This window comes from Eublepharis macularius, chromosome 13 (genome assembly GCF_028583425.1).
Source record: "Eublepharis macularius isolate TG4126 chromosome 13, MPM_Emac_v1.0, whole genome shotgun sequence".
Lineage (NCBI taxonomy): Eukaryota > Metazoa > Chordata > Lepidosauria > Squamata > Eublepharidae > Eublepharis > Eublepharis macularius.
The window spans coordinates 73,090,904-73,112,621 of record NC_072802.1 but is presented as its reverse complement, the minus strand read 5'-3'; the positions used below and the strand labels follow the sequence as shown (position 1 = coordinate 73,112,621).

General features: G+C 48.6%; 1 protein-coding gene across 4 annotated transcripts in view; it reads right to left on the bottom strand.

Moving 5' to 3' along the window:
* The window catches only part of KIAA1671 (KIAA1671 ortholog), an 83,102-nt gene that overhangs the window by 18,569 nt on the left and 42,815 nt on the right, over positions 1 to 21,718 (bottom strand). The window contains exon 1 of one of the 4 annotated variants that reach the window (XM_054996043.1): positions 6,967 to 8,276. The exons of the other annotated variants lie outside the window; for them this stretch is intronic. Within the exon in view, the coding sequence (XP_054852018.1) occupies positions 6,967 to 7,251 (285 nt within the window). The 5' untranslated portion in view covers positions 7,252 to 8,276. Of the gene's footprint in view, positions 1 to 6,966; positions 8,277 to 21,718 lie in introns of those variants that run through there. 4 annotated transcript variants of the gene reach the window in all.

Below are 21,718 nucleotides of genomic sequence, written 5' to 3'. Positions count from 1 at the left end.
AAGGTATGCTGGGCCCAGTCCGCATAGGGCTTTATAGGTCAACACCAAGACCTTGAACCGGACCCGGTACTCAACCGGTAACCAGTGCAGCTGACGGAGGATAGGTGTTACATGAGCCATAACTGGTGCTCCGGCAACCACCTGTGCAGCTGCATTCTGAACCAGCTGCAGTTTCCAGATCAAGCCCAAGGGAAGCCCTGCGTAGAGTGAGTTGCAGTAGTCTAATCTGGAGGTGACCGTTGCCTGGATCACTGTTGTGATGTCATGGGTCGATAGGTAGGGGACAAGTTGTCGAGCCTGTCTTAGATAGAAGAAAGAGGATCTAACAACCGCTGCAACCTGTGCCTCCATAGACAAGGAAGCATCCAGGACCACCCCCAGGCTCCTCACTCTCGACACCGGCGTAAGTAGCGCTCCGTCGAGAGCAGGGAGCCGGAGTCCCACACCCATGGACCCTAGACCCACATGCAGGACCTCCGTCTTCAAGGGATTCAATCTCAGCCGACTCTGCTTCAACCATCCAGTCACAGCTCCGAAGGCACGTTCCAGGACAAATTCATCTTTGCATTGTAATGCATTTCATAGAAACTTTTTGATTGTTTTAAACTTAGGAAATGTTAGCAAACCTGATTCTTATTGCCTTTCTGTGTTCTGTTTTTGTTGGATTTATATTAATAACAATATATATTTTGATAACATGCTTCATTAATAAACTAGAGTGTAATTTCAATAAAGGAAATAATAAACTCTAGAAAGGTGTCTGTGTATTTTGATGAAAAGGGGCAAAGCAATGAAGAACTCTATATAAATAAATGTACTGATAAGCAGATTATTCAAAGAGCAGTTCTGTTTGACAGGCCTTACTAACTGCTGAAAGCTATCCAAGAGTAAAAGGCGAATCTTTCTTTTGAGACAGTAGGATCTTTAGCAAGGCGCGGAGAGAGAGCCCGTTACACTGGCCTAAACAGAGACTTGGATTTCCTTACTCACTATAATTGCTAGTAACAGGACCCACTTTTTAGAGACTTCAATTGGTTTTTCTTTACATACTGCATTATACTGTAACCCTTTACTGAAGTCAGTAAATTTTTCTTATGTTTCAGACTGCTTCTCCCTTGACTAATTGATTTGATCCTACAACATTACATTTTGTTTTAACTATGCCCCAAGAAAGGCTGGAACCTCTGGCCTAGGGTTGCCAGCCTCCAGGTGGTAACTGGAGATCTCCTGGAATTACAACTGATCTCCAGGCCACAGAGATCAGTTCCCCAGGAGAAAACGGCTGCTCTGAAGGGTGGACTCTATGGCATTATACTCCACTGAGACATTATACTCCACTGATTTCCCAACCTGGAACTGGCAACCGGAGGCCTCATCCATTATGCGCAACTACTACATCCATTCCAGCCCCTTATGCAGGGAACCACACCCGGAAGACACATACCAAGCCTCTCTCTGCTCCAACGACTCCTCTCTCTCTCTGATTTTGGTTACAAAAAATTTCCAAAATGATTTCCTTCCCATAAGCATCTGGAGAAGCAAGCTCTTACACCTGAAAGCTCCTGCTGGAATCGAGGCTGTTAAATCATTCAGGTGCCGTTGGACTCCTCTTTGGTTTTGCTACAACAGGCTAACACAGCTACCCCTCTGGAAGCATGCATTTTTATTGACGCCTTTAAATTTTTTTTCACTTCTGTTAGCTGCCATAGAAGCATAAGCTGAAAGACCGAAGAGAAACTATTAAGCAGACATTATTTTTATCTGCTTCTCTGTAACATTATACTCTGAACCAAATGCAACAAAGGTGCTTGTCTAAAGCAAGTGGTGAAATACTGAAAGCTAAGGCCCGGGTGCATGTCGTAACATTGGACTATGGACTCGTTACTATAAAAACTGTATGTAAACTAATGATATCAATTGTTTCTGAACAAGCAACGCAGAGCTTTTGACTTAGCTCAGCAATTGGACCTTCTGCATAGATCCCTCGGTTTGTTCAAACTACAGTAACTCCATTTAACACTGAGAGAGTGGAATGAAACTTGTTGGCCACAATTCTACGTTTCCGCTAACAAAGCGATGAGGCCAGTTTGTTATAACACAGTTCTCTTTCTTTGTAACATGTTCTTTGTCCTGTGAAACTCTTGTCACATATGACACCAGAGACTGCAAATCTCATGTTCTGTTCTAAACAAGAGATGCAGAGTTTCTAATTGGACAGACAGTGTAGTTAGATAAAACCAGGAACAGTGAACTTGCAGTTTTGATCTGAGCTCAAGAGATAAGGTAACCATGTGATTGAGCACTGCCCTTTCATTAGAGTTATTTTGTGTATGGCACTTGCAACTTGTCAGCCTGCTATGCTGATAGAGCTGTGGGTCCACAGCTGTGAAACTTGGTGTGTGCATCTGTCTCTCTGTGAATTTTTGTTTATTCTGAGCTTGCTCCTGTTCTCAAATAAAAGATCTTCCACAGATCATTGTTTTCAGGTTCATGTGATAAACTGCCACTACAGAGGTGAACATGAGGCCTTGAGGACAGAAAGGCAATGTGCACACTTGGGGCACAAGCGGCAGCCATTTCATGCTTAAGCCCCAGCCCCACCCCACAGCCGTTCCAAAGAGGGCGAGGGGTGCGAGAGGCAGAGGCATGGCCAGCACACATGGAGTGTGTTGTCTGTCATGTGGCTCAATACGCAGACAATGGGCCTCCAAGAGGGAGAGAGGCAGAAGGATGCGAGTCAACCCCAAAAAAGGCCTCTCCTTTTTCTCGGAGGCCCAGCCGCCTCTGGTGCCAGCAAATTCCAGGGCATGATTAAAACGTTATTAACTGTGGAAAACCACAAGCCGCTTCCGTGCCGGTGCAAGGGCCCTCGTTAATTAAACTCAGCTGGTTTGTGTTGTCACTGTTCATTTACATCTGGCAAAATGACAAGCCACTCAGCCTCTCCACCAGCCACCTTTTCTACACCGTCAGTCGATCTATGGCCTTCGGCTATAGAACTCTTCTCAGCCCATTTACGAATTAGAAGCACAAAAGGTGTTCTGTGCTTGGCCAGCCTCTCCTGCGAATCCAGGCTCTGATTCAGGACGGCACCCCTGAAGACTAAGACAACGAGGGTTGCCGCATCTGCAAGAGGCTGAGGTCCCCCAAGCTGAGAAGGCTGCTCTGTACTCCAGCCTGCGAAACGATGGGCGGCCAGCCAGAAGGAACCGCAAGCGAAGGGCACAGCTCTCAGGGATGCCATCATAACACCACTTGTGCCAGTCTGAGGAACTTACAGGGTTCAAACAGCACTGTTGGCACAAGGCAGAAGCGCCCCCCCCCAAGTGAGGCGCCAGGAATGCCCCCCCCCACCTCCAAATTAAACTTCAGAACACAGACATCCTTACAGAGGAACCAGCAACAGGCTCTTTTACACAGCAATGAAGCAGGACCTAGCTTATGCCAGAATGCAAGTCCTGCCAAACGCTGAAAGGGTCGGATGGCAACGGGAGACAGGAACATGCGATCAAGGCCAGACTGGCTGGAAGACAAAACCCGCCCCCCCCCAATACTCTCTTTAGATGTGGGCGCAGCCTCCTGCTTGATAAGAGGCCACCCAGTGCAGCTACAGGGAACAGTTTACAGGGAGACTTTTATCCACATCTGGTCACAACACAAACTTCAAACTGAAAGTCACACCAAGACAGGAACCAGAAGAAAGAGCTCGAGTCCAAAAAGGAGGCAGCCAAAGACAAGAAAAGTGAGTCCCGTTGAGAAGCCACGCAGCCAAGTCCCCGAGTCACTCATTCCACAGTGCTTCAGGGAGCTTCTGGACTAAACATGTATGCCAGTTTTATACCAACTCATTTGTTATGGCTTCCCACAGGGAATTCTGGGATGTGTAGTTTGAAAAGAACTGCAACAGGAGTTCTAGGGCTGGTCATCTCCAAAACTGACCATGCTCTTGGGCAGTCCTTGTTCATTTCAACAGAGCTGCATAAGATAATTTAAAAACTTTGGCCCTGCCAATATGCTGGAGCAGATTCCAAGATCATGAGGTAACCTGCGCCTTCCAGAGAGAGTCTGTAGGGCAGGAGTCTAAACTCGGTGCCACCAATAATTCACACGCTCTGCCAAAAACCCACCCAGTTAACCATGAAGGTTCTCTGCACGACTGGAAGAGAGAGTCACCGGCAGCTAGGGGGAAAGGAGGGGTCCAGGTATTTCCATCAACAAAAAAGCAGCGTCTTCTTGCCACTGAATTCACCCCAAGGCAAAGCATGCATAGGCCTCTTTGGCCCCACTTGGGATCTCCGGCCAAACACAACCGCTTGGCAGGGCACCCTTCAGAAGCAGCCCTGGTCGACATCACAGAAACTCCTTCCTCGGCCCCAGAGCCATGTCAGGAAGACGGCCGGCCTGCTCCTGCTGCTTTTCAGTTTCTCTGGCCAGGCCAGTCAAGGAGCTAACCAAGAGCAGGTCAGGTCTTCAAGGAGTTTTTAAAAACATCTTTCTCTTGAAATGCTCCAACATGCATTTGACATGGGATGACACCTGGGTGTGAGATCTGCAGTGGCCTGAAACTAGCTGCAGCCATCCCACGGACGCAAGAGGGCAGCAAGGGCCTCAGCAACTCTCTGCTGGGCATGGCGGTCCCAAACAAAGAAGGCAAGCCTTTGGGAACCCCACACTGGCTTCCAGGGGGCAGGAGGAGGGGAGATATTAAAGCTGCCCTGAGCAGTGAACAGTGAGTCTTCCAGAGGGAAGTGTGCAAAAGAGGCAAGAACTGGCCAGCCCATTCCGAGGCCTCACAAGAATCCCTGGTCCACCAGAGGGTGTCAGATGCCAGACATGCAAAGAAGGACTTGGGCGTTGCCCTCCAGGTAAACCTAGGCCTGCATTTATGGATTAAATCACAGCATGACTTCAGGGGCCCTGTTGCCACACCGGGTGCTCCAACTGTTCCTTATGCATGCCTTTGGGACGCAGGAAGGAATATTCTGTTCTCCCTGAAACCCTGCTGGAGCACACCACACGCAGCTCTTTTTGAACACACACAGCACCCACTTTCTCATGAAGTCCATGCCGAGACCCACCTACTGTGCTCTAGGCTTTTTTTTGCATTTTGCACAGAGAGGCCACAGGCTCCCACAGTGCTGCTCATGTGCACCGTGGTTTTTAACTGCTGGAAGATATTTTCAAAAAGAGGTGCAATGATGCAACAGAAGTGTTACAACCTCAGACCTGTCAATATGGAAAAGGCGCATTACGAGGGAACAGAGGCTGTGCAGAGGAGGTTCCGAAATACTCAACGTCAACACTGGGCATCAGACCACCCAAGGATGCCGCACACTCAGCAATCCCTGGGGAAAGGTCTCCTTACTCGTTTGCAACAGCAGAAGTTTGCCGCCCCTTCATCTGGCATATGTAGGCAAACATGCAACCAACCCCCCCATCTCACAGACCATGTGCATGCTGCTTTAACAGGGCACTGGTCATGGGGAGCCAGGTCAGGCTCTCATGGCAACAGCAAAGCCACACGCCCAAACAGATTTCAACACCATTCGCAGGATGCTGTGCACTCCAATCATCTGACAAAGAGAGCTGTGGCTCTCCAAAGCTTATGCTACAATAAAGTTGGTTAGTCTTAAAGGTGCTACTGGACTCTTTGTTACAATAAAGCTGGTTAGTCTTAAAGGTGCTACTGGACTCTTTGCTATTCCACTCCAGTCAAGGGCCTTGACTAAGGTTACGTGCATATTCTGAACCCAGAAGAGCCCCTGGAAGATTATTAAATCATGCCAATAAATCAAATTTGAGTATCTTCGCGTGTTTTGTACAATTGATTTGGCTTTCAACAGACCTGGGAAGCTATGAAGAAGTCACTAGTGGATCACTAGAAAATCTGCCCAGCTGCTAAGATCCCACCAGGGCTCATGCTTATTTCTGCATCAGAACTAGAAACTTGCTTTGTAACAATTGCAGATGGACAACTGAGACTCTGGAGCTGGCACGTTCCCTACCCAGTATCAAATCCGACAGGTGCACAAGTGCAGCCTACACACAGCCCCAGCCTTAACCAGCCCTCTCTGTCCTCCTCCCCACACCTTTCTGCATCCAGCCAGGAATTTCCCTTGGAACAGGAACTCTCCGCACAAGGCACTCTTGCTAAAGACACACACAGACACACAGACACACAAGTCCATTTCAAGGGCTTGGCTGAGCCCAAAGTTGGGAGCGGCACCTCCTGGATGAGCAGCTAACCTTGTTTTTCTACAGGGCCTTTTCGCTCTGAACTCATTCCAGCAAGCCCACAAGCATGCAACTGCCCTGGGTCTCAATGGGGAGGATTCACAGCAAGTGCGGATTCCTCTGTGCTTTGTGATATACTCCCTCCCCAGTGAAGGCCAGTGGAGGGTGCTTAATCTCAGTTTACACTGAGGCTCCTTCTGGGACTCTGGGTTGAAAAGTTGTGACTTGCCCAGGCTCAGCCCCATGCCAGGATTCTCAGCACTGGACAATACAACCCTGGAGAGCCCTCGTGCACACGCAGAGCCCCCTGCTCTCTTACTGAAAGAACGGCAAAGGATTTGGACTCAAGGAGAAAGCAGAGGGAGCTGAAACTTCAGTGCAGCCCTAAACTTCTCACTTTGGAAATAACCCCCAGGCACTCAGCTCCTCCTTGGCCTCACGCCCCCACCTGAATATCCCCACTCTCTGTCAGCGGGGCTGCTGCCTGGACTAGCCCTGCTGCTGTGCTCTGGAACCTTTGGGACGGGGAAGCTAGAAACGCCCGTGGCATTGGAGGGGGAGAGGGGACTAGTCAGACCTCAAGGGCTGTTTTCCTCCCGGCAACCGGCTGGACACCAGCACACACACCGATGCAGCGGCACTGCAGGCACGGAGCGCGTCAGGGAGACCGACCCCGGCTCCCCCCTTCACATCATTCCTCCCCAGCCCTTGGGCAGGCAGAAGGATGCTTACGAGGTCAGGCTGCTCCGCGCTGGCTTGCCTCTTCCTCAGTGAAGAAAGCCTTTGCTGACTCCGCACTGAAAACCTCCGGAAGGACTCTCTGCTCCGGGACGCAAAGTGCCTGAACGAGGAGGTGCGCTTGAGGGGGGCTCTGCTCGCCCCCTCCCCAGTGGTCCGCTCGTGGGCAACTGCAGTGGTGACCAAGTTCAGGGCCTCCTGCAAGGACCTTCGCACCGAGCCCGCCCAGTGGGTCATGTGCGTCTGGGCCACGGCCAGCTTGTCCCCGAGGTAATCCATAGCGGCTGGACACACACAACAGGGTCTCGGAAGGGGTGCAGAGGAGACCGAGAACTTCACGGCCCCCCGCTAACCCAGAGGAAACCAGAGCTGCGCGAGACCAACAAACATCTTTGACATTCTTCGGGTCTAGAGACACTGTGGTGGGGGAAGGGGGGGAAGGGGGAGGCTGGCATTTTCAGAAGTACACAAAAATAATCAGTCAAGTATTTTCTTGCACACTTGCCGACTTACCAATTAGCCAAATTTGCCCTATAAAAATACATCTGACATAAAAAAGAGAGATCAGTAGTTTTGTTTCCTAAGCAGAGGGACATTCTGCCTCTTGCTTGTTCAAACACATCCTCAGCAAGGAAGTGAGAACTTGGCACCACAGAAACTCCCCCTTTTCTCCGGCTGAGCCAGCGGGGCTTCTGAGGCAGCAGCACAGGGAACCACGCTCCAAAGCTCTCCTACGGCCCATTTGCTTGCTGTGCCATCAAGACCTCCAGAGAGAGATGCAATCCGGCAATGCCAGGTGTCACCGGCCGGTCACTGCAGGTCGCTTTTAATCCTCAGCTTCATCACTACATCCTTCATTTCCGGAGCCACATAAATCCAGAGAAAGAGTCCAGGAAAAGGAGGTGAAGTCAGCTGCCTTCAAGACTGGGCTTGCTGTAGAGTTGCAGCCAAAAATTCTTCTGAATGGCCTGGGGGAGGGGGCTGGGGGGGGGGCTTTGCAGGAGAGGAATATTGCAAAGGGAGACTGTTAGCAATTGCAGGGGAGCGAACAGAAAGAGCTCCTCAGGGCGCTGCACAGTCAGTTCCGCTCTGCCTGGCTGCTGCTCGCAGGCACCCTCCCAAGATGCTGGCCGCCACTGCACAGGCAAACCCACCTGGGCATTAGAAAGAAGCAGAGGGGCCACTCGCGGAGGCGCTTGCCCGAGGAGGCGCCGCACAGGGCCCAGCATGTAATGTGCTGCTCCCCCTCCACCTCTGTCCCCTTCTGCTCGCCTACAGGAAGGAAAACAATGAGGTAGGTGAAACAGCCAGCCGCAGAGGTCTTTCCAAGGAAGAGGCTGGGCTGGGCTTGATTATAGTACAGGCAAAGTCGTCATGGCAACCTAGGGAACAGCATCAGCCTGGTGACTGGGCAGGCAGACTTGAGCAGATCTCTTGGAATGATTCACAGTTTGCATATCGGTCACGTGGAATGGGGCGATTTCGTAACCCTTGCCTGCAAACATGAGAGACGCTCCTGGTGTCTTGTTTGGGGTAACAGCCGCCAGAGGCTTTGAAAAACTGTCCATCAGAGCTGCTTGGCAAATACTGCCCTCCTTGCCCACTGGGCACTGCGGGTGCTTTCACACTCCCCCCCCCCCGCCGTCCACAACACACACACAGCTGGCACCCGCTCTCCTAGAAATTTCACCCAAAATGTCTAAGCCAACTCAGGATTTTTAATGACAAAACGCAAGTCGACCAAGGTTAGTCAAGGTCACACTGTTACATCATTTACAGGCAGAAACAACCTAGGCTGCCGGAAGTGAATCAACCCACTATGAAGGATTTTGGATTTGTCTGCCAAGGAATCCTTGTGTGTTGCAAAGGACTCTGGGGAACAGCTGGCCTTCGGAAGAGGGAACCAGGTACAGCCCTTGCTGGTGATTGGCTGTGGCAGCAAGGGAGGCCTCTTGCAATGGCTCACCTGGCCACTTGCTACCTGGTTGTCCCAGTAACGTGGGCCTTCAAAGGAGAACCCTCTTGCTGCGAGCACTCTGGCTGTCAGAGAGAACGGGGCTCACGGAGGGCAAATTCCAGGAGCTCTCAATAGTCAAGAATGGCTCCTGCTAATAGCTGAGGCAGAGAGTTTGGGGGAGGGGGGAGCCAACGGCTCTCAGTCAAAAGGTCAAATCCAGCCAAGGTCCCTTGGGAGTCTTAAATTTAATTACCATCTTTTGTTCACTAGGTGACTAGTCTGGTATCTGCACTCCAGTGTTTTGTTGGTTTACAACACAGATGTCACACTGCAAACATTTCCTTGAGCAATCATTAACTCTCTGTGTACATCTCTCTTGGACTTTCCATTTGGAGTAATTTCTCTCCCTGAGCAAGGGTTGGTCCAACTGAACGCAAGGGCAAATGGGATGGGTCTATGGCACAACCAGTCGGTCTGCATCAACCTATCTTCGGGGATCAAGAGGGGCAATACAGAGATAAGGCTATTTTGTTTTGTGCTCTCGTTTAAAAAAAATGCCATCAAAATATTTCTATCATGTTTTAGAAACATCCAAAACTTTCATTACGGAGGGGCAAAACAAAGTTTACACAAGCTGTAAATGTGTTGTGCTCACAATTTATTTGCAATCTCCTCAACTGACATTTCTAAAGCATTCTTGGAAGGAGCCCTTTTTTCCTCAAGAGAACAAGTGGGGACATACTAAAGCTGTAAGTAAGCAACTACTAGGAAAGTAACACACTTTTCAGCACAGGGAGACATCTGGGGCAGCCGTCACGGCCACGATTTTCTTTATAGAGTAATGATCTGAAAGCGACTGCAGCCAAACTAGGGAACCCTAAGAAACCACTGGGGTTCAACTTGTTGCCACAGACAGCGGGAACATTTCTCCCTTTTAAAATGACCCAATATTTTATATGGGAACAGCTTGGAAGCTTCACAAGATACTGTAGCTCAGATGACGAAAAATGTCAACATTGCATAGAAACGGGCAGCAGAAAATTCTTTATCATCTCTAAGTGAAACGTGTACAACAATGAAACGGGAACATTAAAAAAAACTGTTCAACAGGAAATAGGTACTTGTAGAAAGAACAAAAATAGCAGTTTTCTTCTGCAAAATAATGTGATATTCCCCCTGCAAATCACTTCATTCCAGGCGTGTGTTTATATTTAAATGCTAAGTTATCACTTCATTTTTCTCTAATCACAGGAACAAATAAAGCAAATATGTTACACGAGACTTTTAAATAATTTGAGTCTTATAGATGTAGAAATTAACTACTTGAAAGGGTGCAAAGGGGACAGGGTGAAAAAGTGTAACCATGTCAGAAGCCAAAAGGAGGCACGCCTGCAGGGCCAGAGGCAGCCCAGAACAGGCACGGGACTGGTGCGCAGGGCATTATGCACCAGGTTAAGACCACTCACTGGAACGGACCATATGAAAAAATTACCAGGGGCCCCAAGCCCTTAAGAGCCAGCCATCACTAGTGGCTCCCACAATCCTCCTCAGCAGACCTGAAGAGACGTCCCCCTGCTTGTTTTCCAAATTCTAGGCCATTTGGGAGTGGAAAGGGATGCTTTCTTTGCTGTTGCAGATGGCAGGAGTCAAGAGATGCCATCTGGACAATCTGCAAGAGCTCAGGGAAGGATAGGAGCCACCTTCTGCCCTGAGTCCTCTGCAGTCCACAAAGGACTTGGGGGAGGAATCTTTGTCCGGGACGGGAAGGGCAGGGGCAGTCTCCACAGGCGGGGTGAGGAAATCCATGTGAGTGGCCGGGTAAGTGGATTTGTGGCACCCTGTACACTACACTGTTTATAAACTGTAACCAACGTAGAGACCCAGAAATGGGAGGCTAGACGCCTGAAATATTTTGTCTACAACTTCAGGAAGCACTAGCCATTTCTCCAAACATCTCCCTCCAGAGATGTCTACCAAGGCGACAGCAGCAGGGACCATGATCAGGCAATAGCCACATCCTGGCAACAGCCACATTCTGTGACTCTGGTGCCACGGCTCCACTGACCCCAGGAGGACCACAGAGGCGCCAGCGGCTGCATTCACATCAACGCCCAGGAGCTCCCTGTGACGGGCTCTCTTGCCTGTGTCTGAACCAAGCTTCCACTAGCCAAGAGAAAGATTTATCTTTCTCTTGAAAAGATTTCAGCAATTAGTTCTTAGACCTGTCAAACAGCTACGTTCTTTGAACTCCCTGTTTATCACTACATTTATTTGATATAGGATTCGATACTGCTTTGCAGCTCCTTATCAAGCACACAGGCACCTGTCTAGAGTTTATTTCACATTATTGAAATTACACCCTAGTTTTTTTAATGAAGCAAGTAATTAAAATATAAATGGTTATTAATATAAATCCTATAAAAACAGAACACAGAAAGGCAATAAGAAATAAGTTTGCTAACATTTCTTAATTAATTCTAAGTTTAACATGATCAACGTTTCTATGAAATGCATAGGTAAAGATAAATTCTCACCTAAATTTTCTCAAGAGATTTCTTCTATCAGAGCTCTGACACTCTATCTGAATTTGCATTTTTATAAGTTATCATATGCAAATATCTAAGATACTTTTCATGTGATAGCACAAACAAACAATAATTGTTTGATGCTTCACTGAATATTCATAATTTCTACTGTGTAACTTTCCAATGAGTAAAAAAGGACGTTATACTTAACTTGCAAAACAAAACTATAAATCTCTGAGAAATGTCAGAAAGAGTTAAGAGATCACTATTGGTTGAATCTCTGATAGAGGAACATTAATCTAGATTCCACTATTTTAATTGACTGTCAAAAGATTAAAGCATACCTGTTAGAATTTCCTAACACTCTGAAAAAAACACACACAGATGGTTCATGCAAAGTTTGAAAGTTCATTTAGAATACAAGTACATGGCCTAGTATTGCTTAGTATTGATTATTGTCATGTGCTTTTATCTATATTGGTGCAACAACCCTACGTGTGCCACAGGCACAGAGCTAATCATTACAGCCAGCATCTGGGGAAACTAATTCCACCAACCAGTGGTGTTTTAGGAGAAACCAATCCATAGATGTTACTGTTCCAAAAACTGCCCTGCACTGTCTCGTGTTTCAAGAAGTCAATTTTGTGGGAGCTCAGACAGCAGGTCAGAGGAGAGCAACACCAAGCACAGCATGTGAAACCCTCCTGGAAAAACGGAGTTTTCCAAGGAGGGCAGGTGATTATTATCAGGTTTCTTGCACTAAAGTTGTACAAGGTTTCTTCTTATTTGCTCTCAGGCTTAGATAATTTCCACCCAAGATGCTTCAAGACTATCTTCGAATGTCTCCTGCACGGTGATTCAAATGAACTGTACTAATGCTAAATAAAAGACAGAAGAGAAGCTGAATTTACGATCTTGGAAACAGAGAGCGACTGAAGGAAGAGCCTATTGGTGCTTCATATAAGAAACCAAGCGATCACGATGCTCCAGCCTGGAGATGCCTCAGCCTGGTGAGCGCTGCTCACTTGAGGTGGTGTGGTGGCCATATCCTGACTGCTGCTTTAGAGAACCACTCTCACAAACGCAGCTCACTTGGGCAAGGAGTGGTTCACGCACTGCTTTGCCCATCTCTGCACAGCAATGCCACGCAGACCCACACGTGCATGTTAAAATGTGAACGTTTTCAGGTTCTTGGACACTTCGCTTCTTGGGGGGGGGGCACTCTGTGGCAATGACCGGAACCTACCTGAAAGAGCACAGCATCCCCACCAGATCCATATTTATCTTCCCAGTTTCAAGTCTCTGGTTTTGCACCACAATGACCTTTATAAAGGTTGGGGAGATGCATTAAACGACAAACCAACATGCCGGGCATAACCTGGAATAGCGATGTGAGTAACATGGCACACAACTGTTTTATTTGCTTGCCTTATTTGTGACGTCACAGTGGCCCAAACAAGAAAACTGAAGAATTAAGTCTCTTCCTGTATACCGCAGGTCACTTGCAAATCAGACTCACCAGTGGCGATCAGACCAGTCTGACACCAATTAATTCCAAAGCAGCCTGGACTGGGGGGCCACAGAGAGCAAAAGAAAGAATGAAGAGCGGACGAGAAGGGCTGACTGCAGACGACCGCAGGGGGCAAATCATTTTCCTTGCTGAGACACTGACCTGCTGCTTTACTTGCAGTGGGGAAGTGTGCGCCAGGACACATTTCAGCAGCAACCTGATTTGGGGCTGGAATCTTGGCCAAGGGAGAGGCGGCACTCCAGCATGGCCTTAATCGGGCCCATTTATTTACTTCCATTACTCCAAGTCTCTGAGAAGTTCGAGGCCTCCTCAGCTTTTCCTTGTAAGGCTACAGAAATCACACATTCCACAATGATCACGGCTTGTGTTTATTAGAAAGATTACTTCAGTTGAGCCAGTTGGCTTGGTTTAAAAATAGACCACCAGCCTGTGCTGAGCTTCATCCCAGCAGAACAGGTGCTCGGAAGGCGCTGCCTCCTCCTGCGTCAAACAGGACACAGTGCTGCCCCTACCGCCCCCCACCCACCCTGCAGATTGAAGACGTTAAAAATTACTTCAATGACCTGATATCAGTCTCCAGCACTAAGCCACTGAGGATACTTGGAAATGCATTCTCTGCTAAGGCCTTTCCATAACTGCAGGCTACCCTCGATCCCAGCAGAAGGCAGGAAGGCTCAGTCAAAGGAGTTCCCTTTTTAACTAACTACACTTACATACCACCCTTTCTTCCACCAGGGACCTCCAGGCAACAGACACAGGATTCCCCAAAGGGCTCCAATTCAGGCACTGGCCATCCCCAGGCCTGCTCAGCTTCATGCACCTTCCAGCCTTCACCGCGGGCAACAGCCAAGGGGCAGGGCTCTGTTATCATCATGATCAACAAAAGCAGGCCTGATGGAGACGGAGTGTGGCTGAGAGCCTCGGAAAGAGACGGGAAGAAAGGGGCAGGATGGGCAGGCAGCCTGTTCGAGCTCCTGAGCCCAGTGGCACCTTAGAGACCAACACGGTTTCCAGAGTCAGAGCTCCCTTCTTCAGATATGGGAAGAAAAATCTTGTGGGTTTCTACGGTGCCACCGGACTCAAATCCTGCAGTTCTGCTGCAAACCAACATGGCTACCTGCCTGAAACAAGCTCCTGAGCATTTCTAAAGGACTCGAAGAGGAAACAGGTGGGCAGAAGGGGACATTGCAAACTGCTCCTCTCTCCCATAACTCCTGGGAGCCCTGCTTAGGAAAGCAACAGGAGTCAAGCCCACTGCCTCAACTGCCCACGGGCCCACCATCCTTTATTTATGTCATTTATAGTCTGTCTCAAGGCAGATTACACAGTATGAGATTAGTACAATTCATATCAAGTACATTTCCATACAGTATCAAGGCCATTTCCATAAACAATGCCATAGGGTAAATAGATACAAGTTTAAAAAGACATACTGTTAGCAAGAATCCAATACAAAGTAAAACAAAATACTGAAACAGAACATAATCACTTCTAGGATTGACATGAGACAACTTAAAGCACAAGTAGTACATAGGAGTATATATTTAAAGCAACGGATAGTTCATAAGACAACCTAGTGGTGAGGTCTACGGTCCCTAACTCATTAGCGAAGCATTTGAGACCCCCTCCCTACAGTACTGCCCCCCCCATTTGAGTAAAAAGCCTTTTTGAATCATTCAGTCTTGCATCGTTTGCAGAAAGCCAGGAGAGTGGGGGCTCTCCTGACCTCCTCAGGCAGGTCGTTCCACAGGGTAGGGGCCACCACAGAGAAAGCCCGTATACGAGCTGCTGTTGGTTTCGCCCATGTGCAGCTTGGCACCGGCAGGAGACCCTGTTCAGAAGAGCCAAGCTGCCGTGGAGGAGCATAGGGAGGGAGGCGGTCCCACAAGTATGCTGGGCCAAGGCCATGTATGTAATAACCAATATCTTGTACTGAGCTCGGTAACTGATAGGTAGTCAATGGAGTGACTGTAGGATGGGAGTGATGTTCATGCTCCTGCTCGCTCCTGATAACAGTCGCGCTGCAACATTTTGCACCAACTGGAGTCTTCTAGTTAACTTAGATGGGAGACCAATGTATAGTGCATTACAATAGTCAAATCCTGATGTTACCGTAGCATGGCTCCAAGTGGCCAGGCCAGCTGCGTCAAAATAAGAAGCCATCTTCCAGGCAAGAGAGAGGTTGTAAAAAGCATTTTTTGCTGTTTTTCTAGTAGTAGTGCTGGATCCAGCATAACTCCTAGGCCCGTAATCCTGGCATGCAGCTCAGGCAGCCACCAGCAGGAACAAGGAGCCAAGCGACACCTGTGGCCCGGCAGCGGGACAAAAAGGGTGCAGCAGGGTCAGCAGCGGGTGGGGCTGCCACGCCCCTGGTGAGACCCAGAATTAGAGCCTCTCACCAGACTACAGACGAGTTCGCTGGAGGGAATGGCTGGGCTCTGGCAACACAACCCTGCTGAGCTCCTGCCCCAAAGCCTCCCCAAGAGCCTCTCCCCAATCTCCAGGAATCTCTCACACCAGAACTGGCTACCCTAGCAGCAGGGTTAAGGGCTCAGCACAGCGGCTGGTCTGAAATCTCTTTAGTAAACTGAGAGAGAGACAGTTCGAGTTAATATTTAAGCCAACCCTCAAAAGTTCTTTGAATAAGGTTCAAAGAGTGCTTGGCTTTCTGCATCCGTGTCCAGCACCTTCACCCAGCCAATTGGCGCAACACTGAGCAGGTCAAACTCAACCACGTGTTTTTTCCACCAGCTGAGTCAGGAGGACTCCCCATCGAGGCCCTGATCCGCTCCCAGTCAGAGGCCAGCAGCGGAGCACTGGTTTCCGCAAGGAAGCCTGGGCCTCATTCAGATCCAGACTATGACAGGAGGGCAGGACGCCTCCCCCCACCCACCCCCACAGATTTCCCAACCCCAAACAATTTTTCCACGCATCCTCAGGCTCTCCCACTGAGCCCATGGCAGTGAATGAATCCTATTTTACCTTCAGGACAGAAATCAGAAGAAGACTGAGACTTGGAAGAGCAGCTGTGAGGGAGTTAGAAAAGATCCTTAAAGAGAAAACTGTCTCTCTGGGAACCAAGATCAAGATACTCCAAACGATGGTATTCCCCACTACTATGTATGGATGGGGAAGCTGGACAGCGAAGAAAATGGATTCCCGGGAAAGGTGGTGCTGGAAGAGTGTTTTGCAGATACCAGGGATGGCCAAAAAGACAAATAAGTGGGTACTAGATCAAATCAAGCCTGAATTCTCCCTAGAAGCTAAAGTGACAAAACTGAGGCTATCGTACTTTGGTCACATCATGAGAAGACAAGATTCTCTGGAAATGCTAGAAAAATAATGCCAGAAAAAGTGGGAGGGAGTAGGAAAAGAGGAAGACCTAAAACGAGATGGCTGGACTCAATCAAAGAAGCCACGTCCTCCAGTTTGCAGGCTTTGAGCAAGTCTGTTAATGATAGGATGTTTGGGAGGTCTTTCCTTCATAGGGTCACCATAGGTTGAAGACAATTTGACGGCACATAACACGCACACACACAGAAAAGAGAAATGCGACTCTGTAGGACAGCTGCATTCAAGAAGATGCTGACAGAGTGAACAGTTAAGGAAGCAAAGCTGGGGAGCCTGTGCTATGGGGCCATGTACGGTTACACCATCGCACTACCGAAAGCCACTGCCGAAATACCAGTTTTCATGACTTAATTCTTAGCTTCTGCAAAACTCAAGCCTTCATTAACACCCCGCAGCACAACCCATCAAAACCGAAGTGATTAACAGGTCTCTTAAAGGATGAACCAAAGCAGAATCATGTCACTCAAAGAGAAGCTATTGGGAGAAGGAATACAAAATATGTATTTTTAAAATGGTATAAACCACCTTGAGGACTTTATGGGTGAAAAGCAGGATAGAGATGCCATTAGACAGCTTTGGGGACAAAGGCAAGATGGAAACATTTTTAGAGTAAGTAAATAAAATGGCAGCCAAGCATTATCTCAAAAGGCTGCTGCAGTCAGTGCTCCATTCCCAGGAACACCCAAAATTTGTGAGCCCGGAAACGTCTGCTAGCTCCACTTCCTGACCATTTGCACAGAACAATCCAGGGTGCATTAAAAGCTTGTGCTTGGTGTACATTTAGGCAAGGGTGTGACGTGAACCAGACAATGGATTTTTTCCTAGCCAGCAATTTAATGCCCCTGCCAGTTTTCGACCGGGGGGTGGGGGTGGGGGCCAAGGAGCCCACAATGAAGCCTAATGTGTACTAGATAAGGCAACATGCGCCTCTCCATGTGGCTTTCCAGCAGACTTCTTCCACCCATTCCAACATAAAAGATCTCCCAGAGAAGAGGCAGTTTTATCTGAAGCCTCCCTAATGGAAGGGAACTCCAAAACTGTCTGCAGCTTCAGTAGACCAAGTGTGAAGACAGAAAACAGCCGCTCACAAAAGAGTTCTCTGGCCATCAGGAAGCAGAAAGACTTAAGGCCCAGAGAAGTTAGTTCAAAATGCAGTTCTGTTTTATGTCTACTGTGGCTCTTCCGCTTACGAACACAGTGGGAACTGCAGTCATCCCCCGAGGCAGCTTGCAAGGCTGCGTAGGTGCATTATGCACCTTAAAGCTATTTTTCCCAAGGTAGAATCCGCAACAAGGTGCATTAGGAATCTCATGTGCAACCCGAGCCTCTGATGCCCCAGAGCCCAAGTGCAACCCCACAGCCTGAGGGCCTCGCCCAGCATGCGAAAGGCCAGACTGCCCCACTGGTGCCACAGCAAAAGACGGTGCTGCTCCGCCACTTCAGGATGCCCGAGGGGCCATATGTTGCCACAAACACAAACAGGAGACTTGGGCATTTTAAGGTCTCAAGATGTCCTTCAATGCAACTGCTGCATGTTAATACCACAGCTGAAGAAAGGGAACAGAGACAAGCCAGCCGTGTCTGAGAGATGGGGGGGCTGGGGAAGAGTACTCCCCTTGTCCACCTCATGCCAAAGGTGTGCAAGCTATCAGGTCACCAGTCACATGGAAGCTGAACTGATGGACTGATGGACAAGAAAGTAATTTCCAAGGAATGAGTATGTGACACAAAGAGGTGGAGCCAGTTCTCCACCCTTCCAGAAGGGACACTGAAGCTTTGCGGACAAAGTCCATGTCCAGCTACACACACAGCAGGGAACAAGTGACTCACACCTGCACGCATCTCAACATCTTTCATATTTATTTATAAACATATGAAGAGAAAGCAGTGACTCACTAGGCTCAACGACAACAACAACAACAACAAGGGGGGGGGGAGGAGAGACCAGGCTTCCAATTATAAATATCTTGCATGCAAAGATGTATCACCATATGGAGAGTGGCAAACAGAAACAGGACAGATGATTAGCACAACAGAAATGAACAGGTGCCCCGGAAAGCTGGAGCAGAGGAGGGCAGCTCAGGCCAGCCCCGATCCCCCTCCCACCAGAGACCGAGAAAGAGCGGCACCTTTAGCAAAACAACACCCTCACCGTTCCACCACCAAGGAAGAAAAGGACGTAGCCAAGTAAGAACCAGACCCTGCGACAGGGAACCAAGCCATGCCCCTGGGCAGGATCGCCACAGATTCCTTGTTTGCAATCCCGAGGGGACTCATTCTCACAGCCACACAATGGATTAGGCTGCAATTATCTTAGAGCAACTGAGGGCAGGCTGAGAAGTGAGGCAATTTTCCCACGGTGGACTAATTTTAGTCATGGCCGTGTAAACGACAGGTTCCAACAACCAGAACGGATTCAAACTGCCAATTTCAATCAGGTTTCCAATTTGCAAATCCCTATGCTTTCTGAGGAACATGCACAGCCACGGTGCAGTCTCAAAAATCACATGCATTATTCTCCACTGTGCTGGAGAGGATGGAGGGGGATCACCGCCACATATGTCCACTGCTGGTGGATATGCAGCAAGGCAGCCGACTACTGGAAGGAGGTGTTGGATTACATGTCCCGAATAACTAATTATACAATTCCTCCATACCGACAGTTAATTTTTTTGGGCTTACGGCAAAATAAAAAACTCCCACTATTCAAACAAGAACTTACTTTGAGTCTTTTAATTGCAGCAAAGACTGCAGTCACTGCAAAGTGGAACGCAAAAACAACGCCAACAATAGACCAAGGGTTTGCTAAAATCCGGGACCATTTTATAATAGAAAAAATTACAGATGGTCCCCAATATTCAATTGGCAACATTAAAACAAATGTTTACAAGAAGTGGATGCCGTTTATTGACTTTATAACTAAAAATGATATATAGTCATCCAACACATTATACCGAACAATAACAGAAACATTAAGGAGAGAGGAGGAAGAACTAGCAATCTTATAATTTAATGTCAAATCTCATACTTAATAAAAAATAAATCTGTAAAAAATTTAATCTGGATTAAGCATTGTAATGTGTATGTTTATGTTTATAGATGGACATAATCCTAATAACAGTATGTATAACATTTAAAAGAATTTGTAAATTTTAATGTTAATGTATGTTTTGGAAGAAATTTAATTAATAAAATAAAAAATCGGGGTGGGGGGCTGAATCACATGCATCTATTTGGAACTCCCCAGGAGCCCCACAGCGCAGCAAGACTTCTCTCGGCCGAAGGAAGCCACCGGGAAACGCCGGGTTCTGCTCCATACACGTGAGTCCAGGGAGCCTCCCCTCGGAGCCCGAAGGCTACAACAGCAGCAGCAGCAGCTGCCGAGCTCCCTGGGCTGCCAGACTGCCCTGCCACCAGGCACGAGCGACGACGACGGCCTCACAGCGAGGGGGCTGGCCCTCCCCTCAAAACCATGCATTTTTCACTCTTTTAAGCACAAAGGGGCTAGAGTCACAGATTAAGTTTTCCGAGAGCATAAATGTGGATTTTAGTATCTTAATTTGTATGACGTTCAGATATCATTTTAAAAGATTCAACGTAACTAGGTTTTTAAAACTCCAGTTCATGTTTTGAAATTAACCCCTTGGACTTTCCTAAAGCCACAGAACAAGTTCACGAAAGAGGGGAGAGGAGGATTTTGGATCCCAAAACGTGAGCCCACTACCCTGCCCACCCCCAAGCCGTACCCAGCCTTGGACCAGCCGAGAACGAGGCAGGCAGGGGGACCCTTCTTCCTCAGCAGTGCTCTCAGCTAGCAGAGGTCAGTGAACCTGAGATCACAAGGACGGAAACGCAGCTGCTAAAGCCAGCCAGGAGTAGAACAGCGCCTCTTGTCTCCTCTCAACAGGTGAAAGGAGGGCTGTAACAACCCTGACTGGACTGAATTTACAAGGAGCCATAGCACTCAGTGAATGACCTACCTTTAAAAACAATTATATCCCACTTCAAACGGCAAGGAAGTACTGATTCATAAAACATAAAATGACAACTCCAATCTGCTGGAGAATTATACTAATTTTCTGCCTAGGTAACCCCTTCTCATGTGTACTCAGCCACTGCGTATTAACAACTCTGACTGTCTGGAGAGACAATTTTCCTGTCACGGCACAGAATTCTTCCACCTTCATAAGGCTGCAGTAAACCAAGAGGAAGAAGACAGGCGGCTTGGGAAGGAAGTCAAAGATCAGTCTCGTGAGCAGCCCCTGGGCCCCTCGGGGGTAGTTCGGAGCCCCTCCTGCTTGCCTTACCCGGATATTGTTGTCTATTTGTCATCTGTCGTCTGTAGAATTAATATCAATGAATTTTGCCTTTGTCATTTTGTAAAGTGATTTATGAATTATTAGCACACTGGACTTTAAAATTTCACTTATAAATTGTATATATTTGTACTTTGTCTCCTGTGTGTTTCCCCCCCCCTCCTTGTTGTGATTGCTCTTTCACAGGAGTGGCCATTCTTCTTTTTGTGATACCTCTCTGGCCAGGCATGCGGGGGGGGGGGGGGAGGAAGGTTTCCGCACGACCCACCAAGCACTGACCGGGCCCTGGGATGTGGCCTGACCCAGTTACGGCCATTCCGACTCAGCGCTGCCCTTTCAAGATGCCGCAAACACCACAGAGCAGCCAGCCCCATCGTGCAACCTTCCCACCCACCCCGGCAGCATTTTTACAGCCCTTCCAGGCATGCAGCCTGCTCTGCAGGCCTCTCCCCACCACCACCTGATGAAAGATCAGCAGGAGCCTCTCCCCACTGCAGGCAGGGAGCTGAGACAGAGCCGCCTGCCTAAACCACCCACAGGCGTTATCGCTACGTATTTCATTTGCTTCATTTCTGTCCCCTTTCTCCTCACTGGGGGCCAAGTCGGCTTACAGCATTCTCCTCTCCTCCGTTTTGTCCTCACAACAACCCTGTGCGGTAGGTTAGGCTGAGAGACTGTGACTGGCCCAAGGTCACCCAGCGTGTTTCCACGGTAGAGCGGGGATTCGAACGTGGGGCTCCCAGATCCCAGTCCTGTATTCTAACCACTGCACCCTGCTGGCTCTCACGACTCACGGCAGAGGCACGCTTTGGATCTGGGCCTCCTCAGTCAGGCTCAGGCTCAGGCTCAGCAGCCCCGCCTGCCCCCAGCTCCCTTTCAAGGTAACGTGCAGCCCACAACGGTCAGAACACGGCTCCGTTCTCTGCAACCTGCACAGCCAGGCTGTGGAAAGCCCGCGCGCCCCAGGCTGAAGCCAAGAGCAGCTTCGGCTGGGCTCCACTGCTTCTCCAAGAGCCATTTTCTTGCCAAGAAAACAGAAAAGGAACAGGAAACGGAACTACCGCGT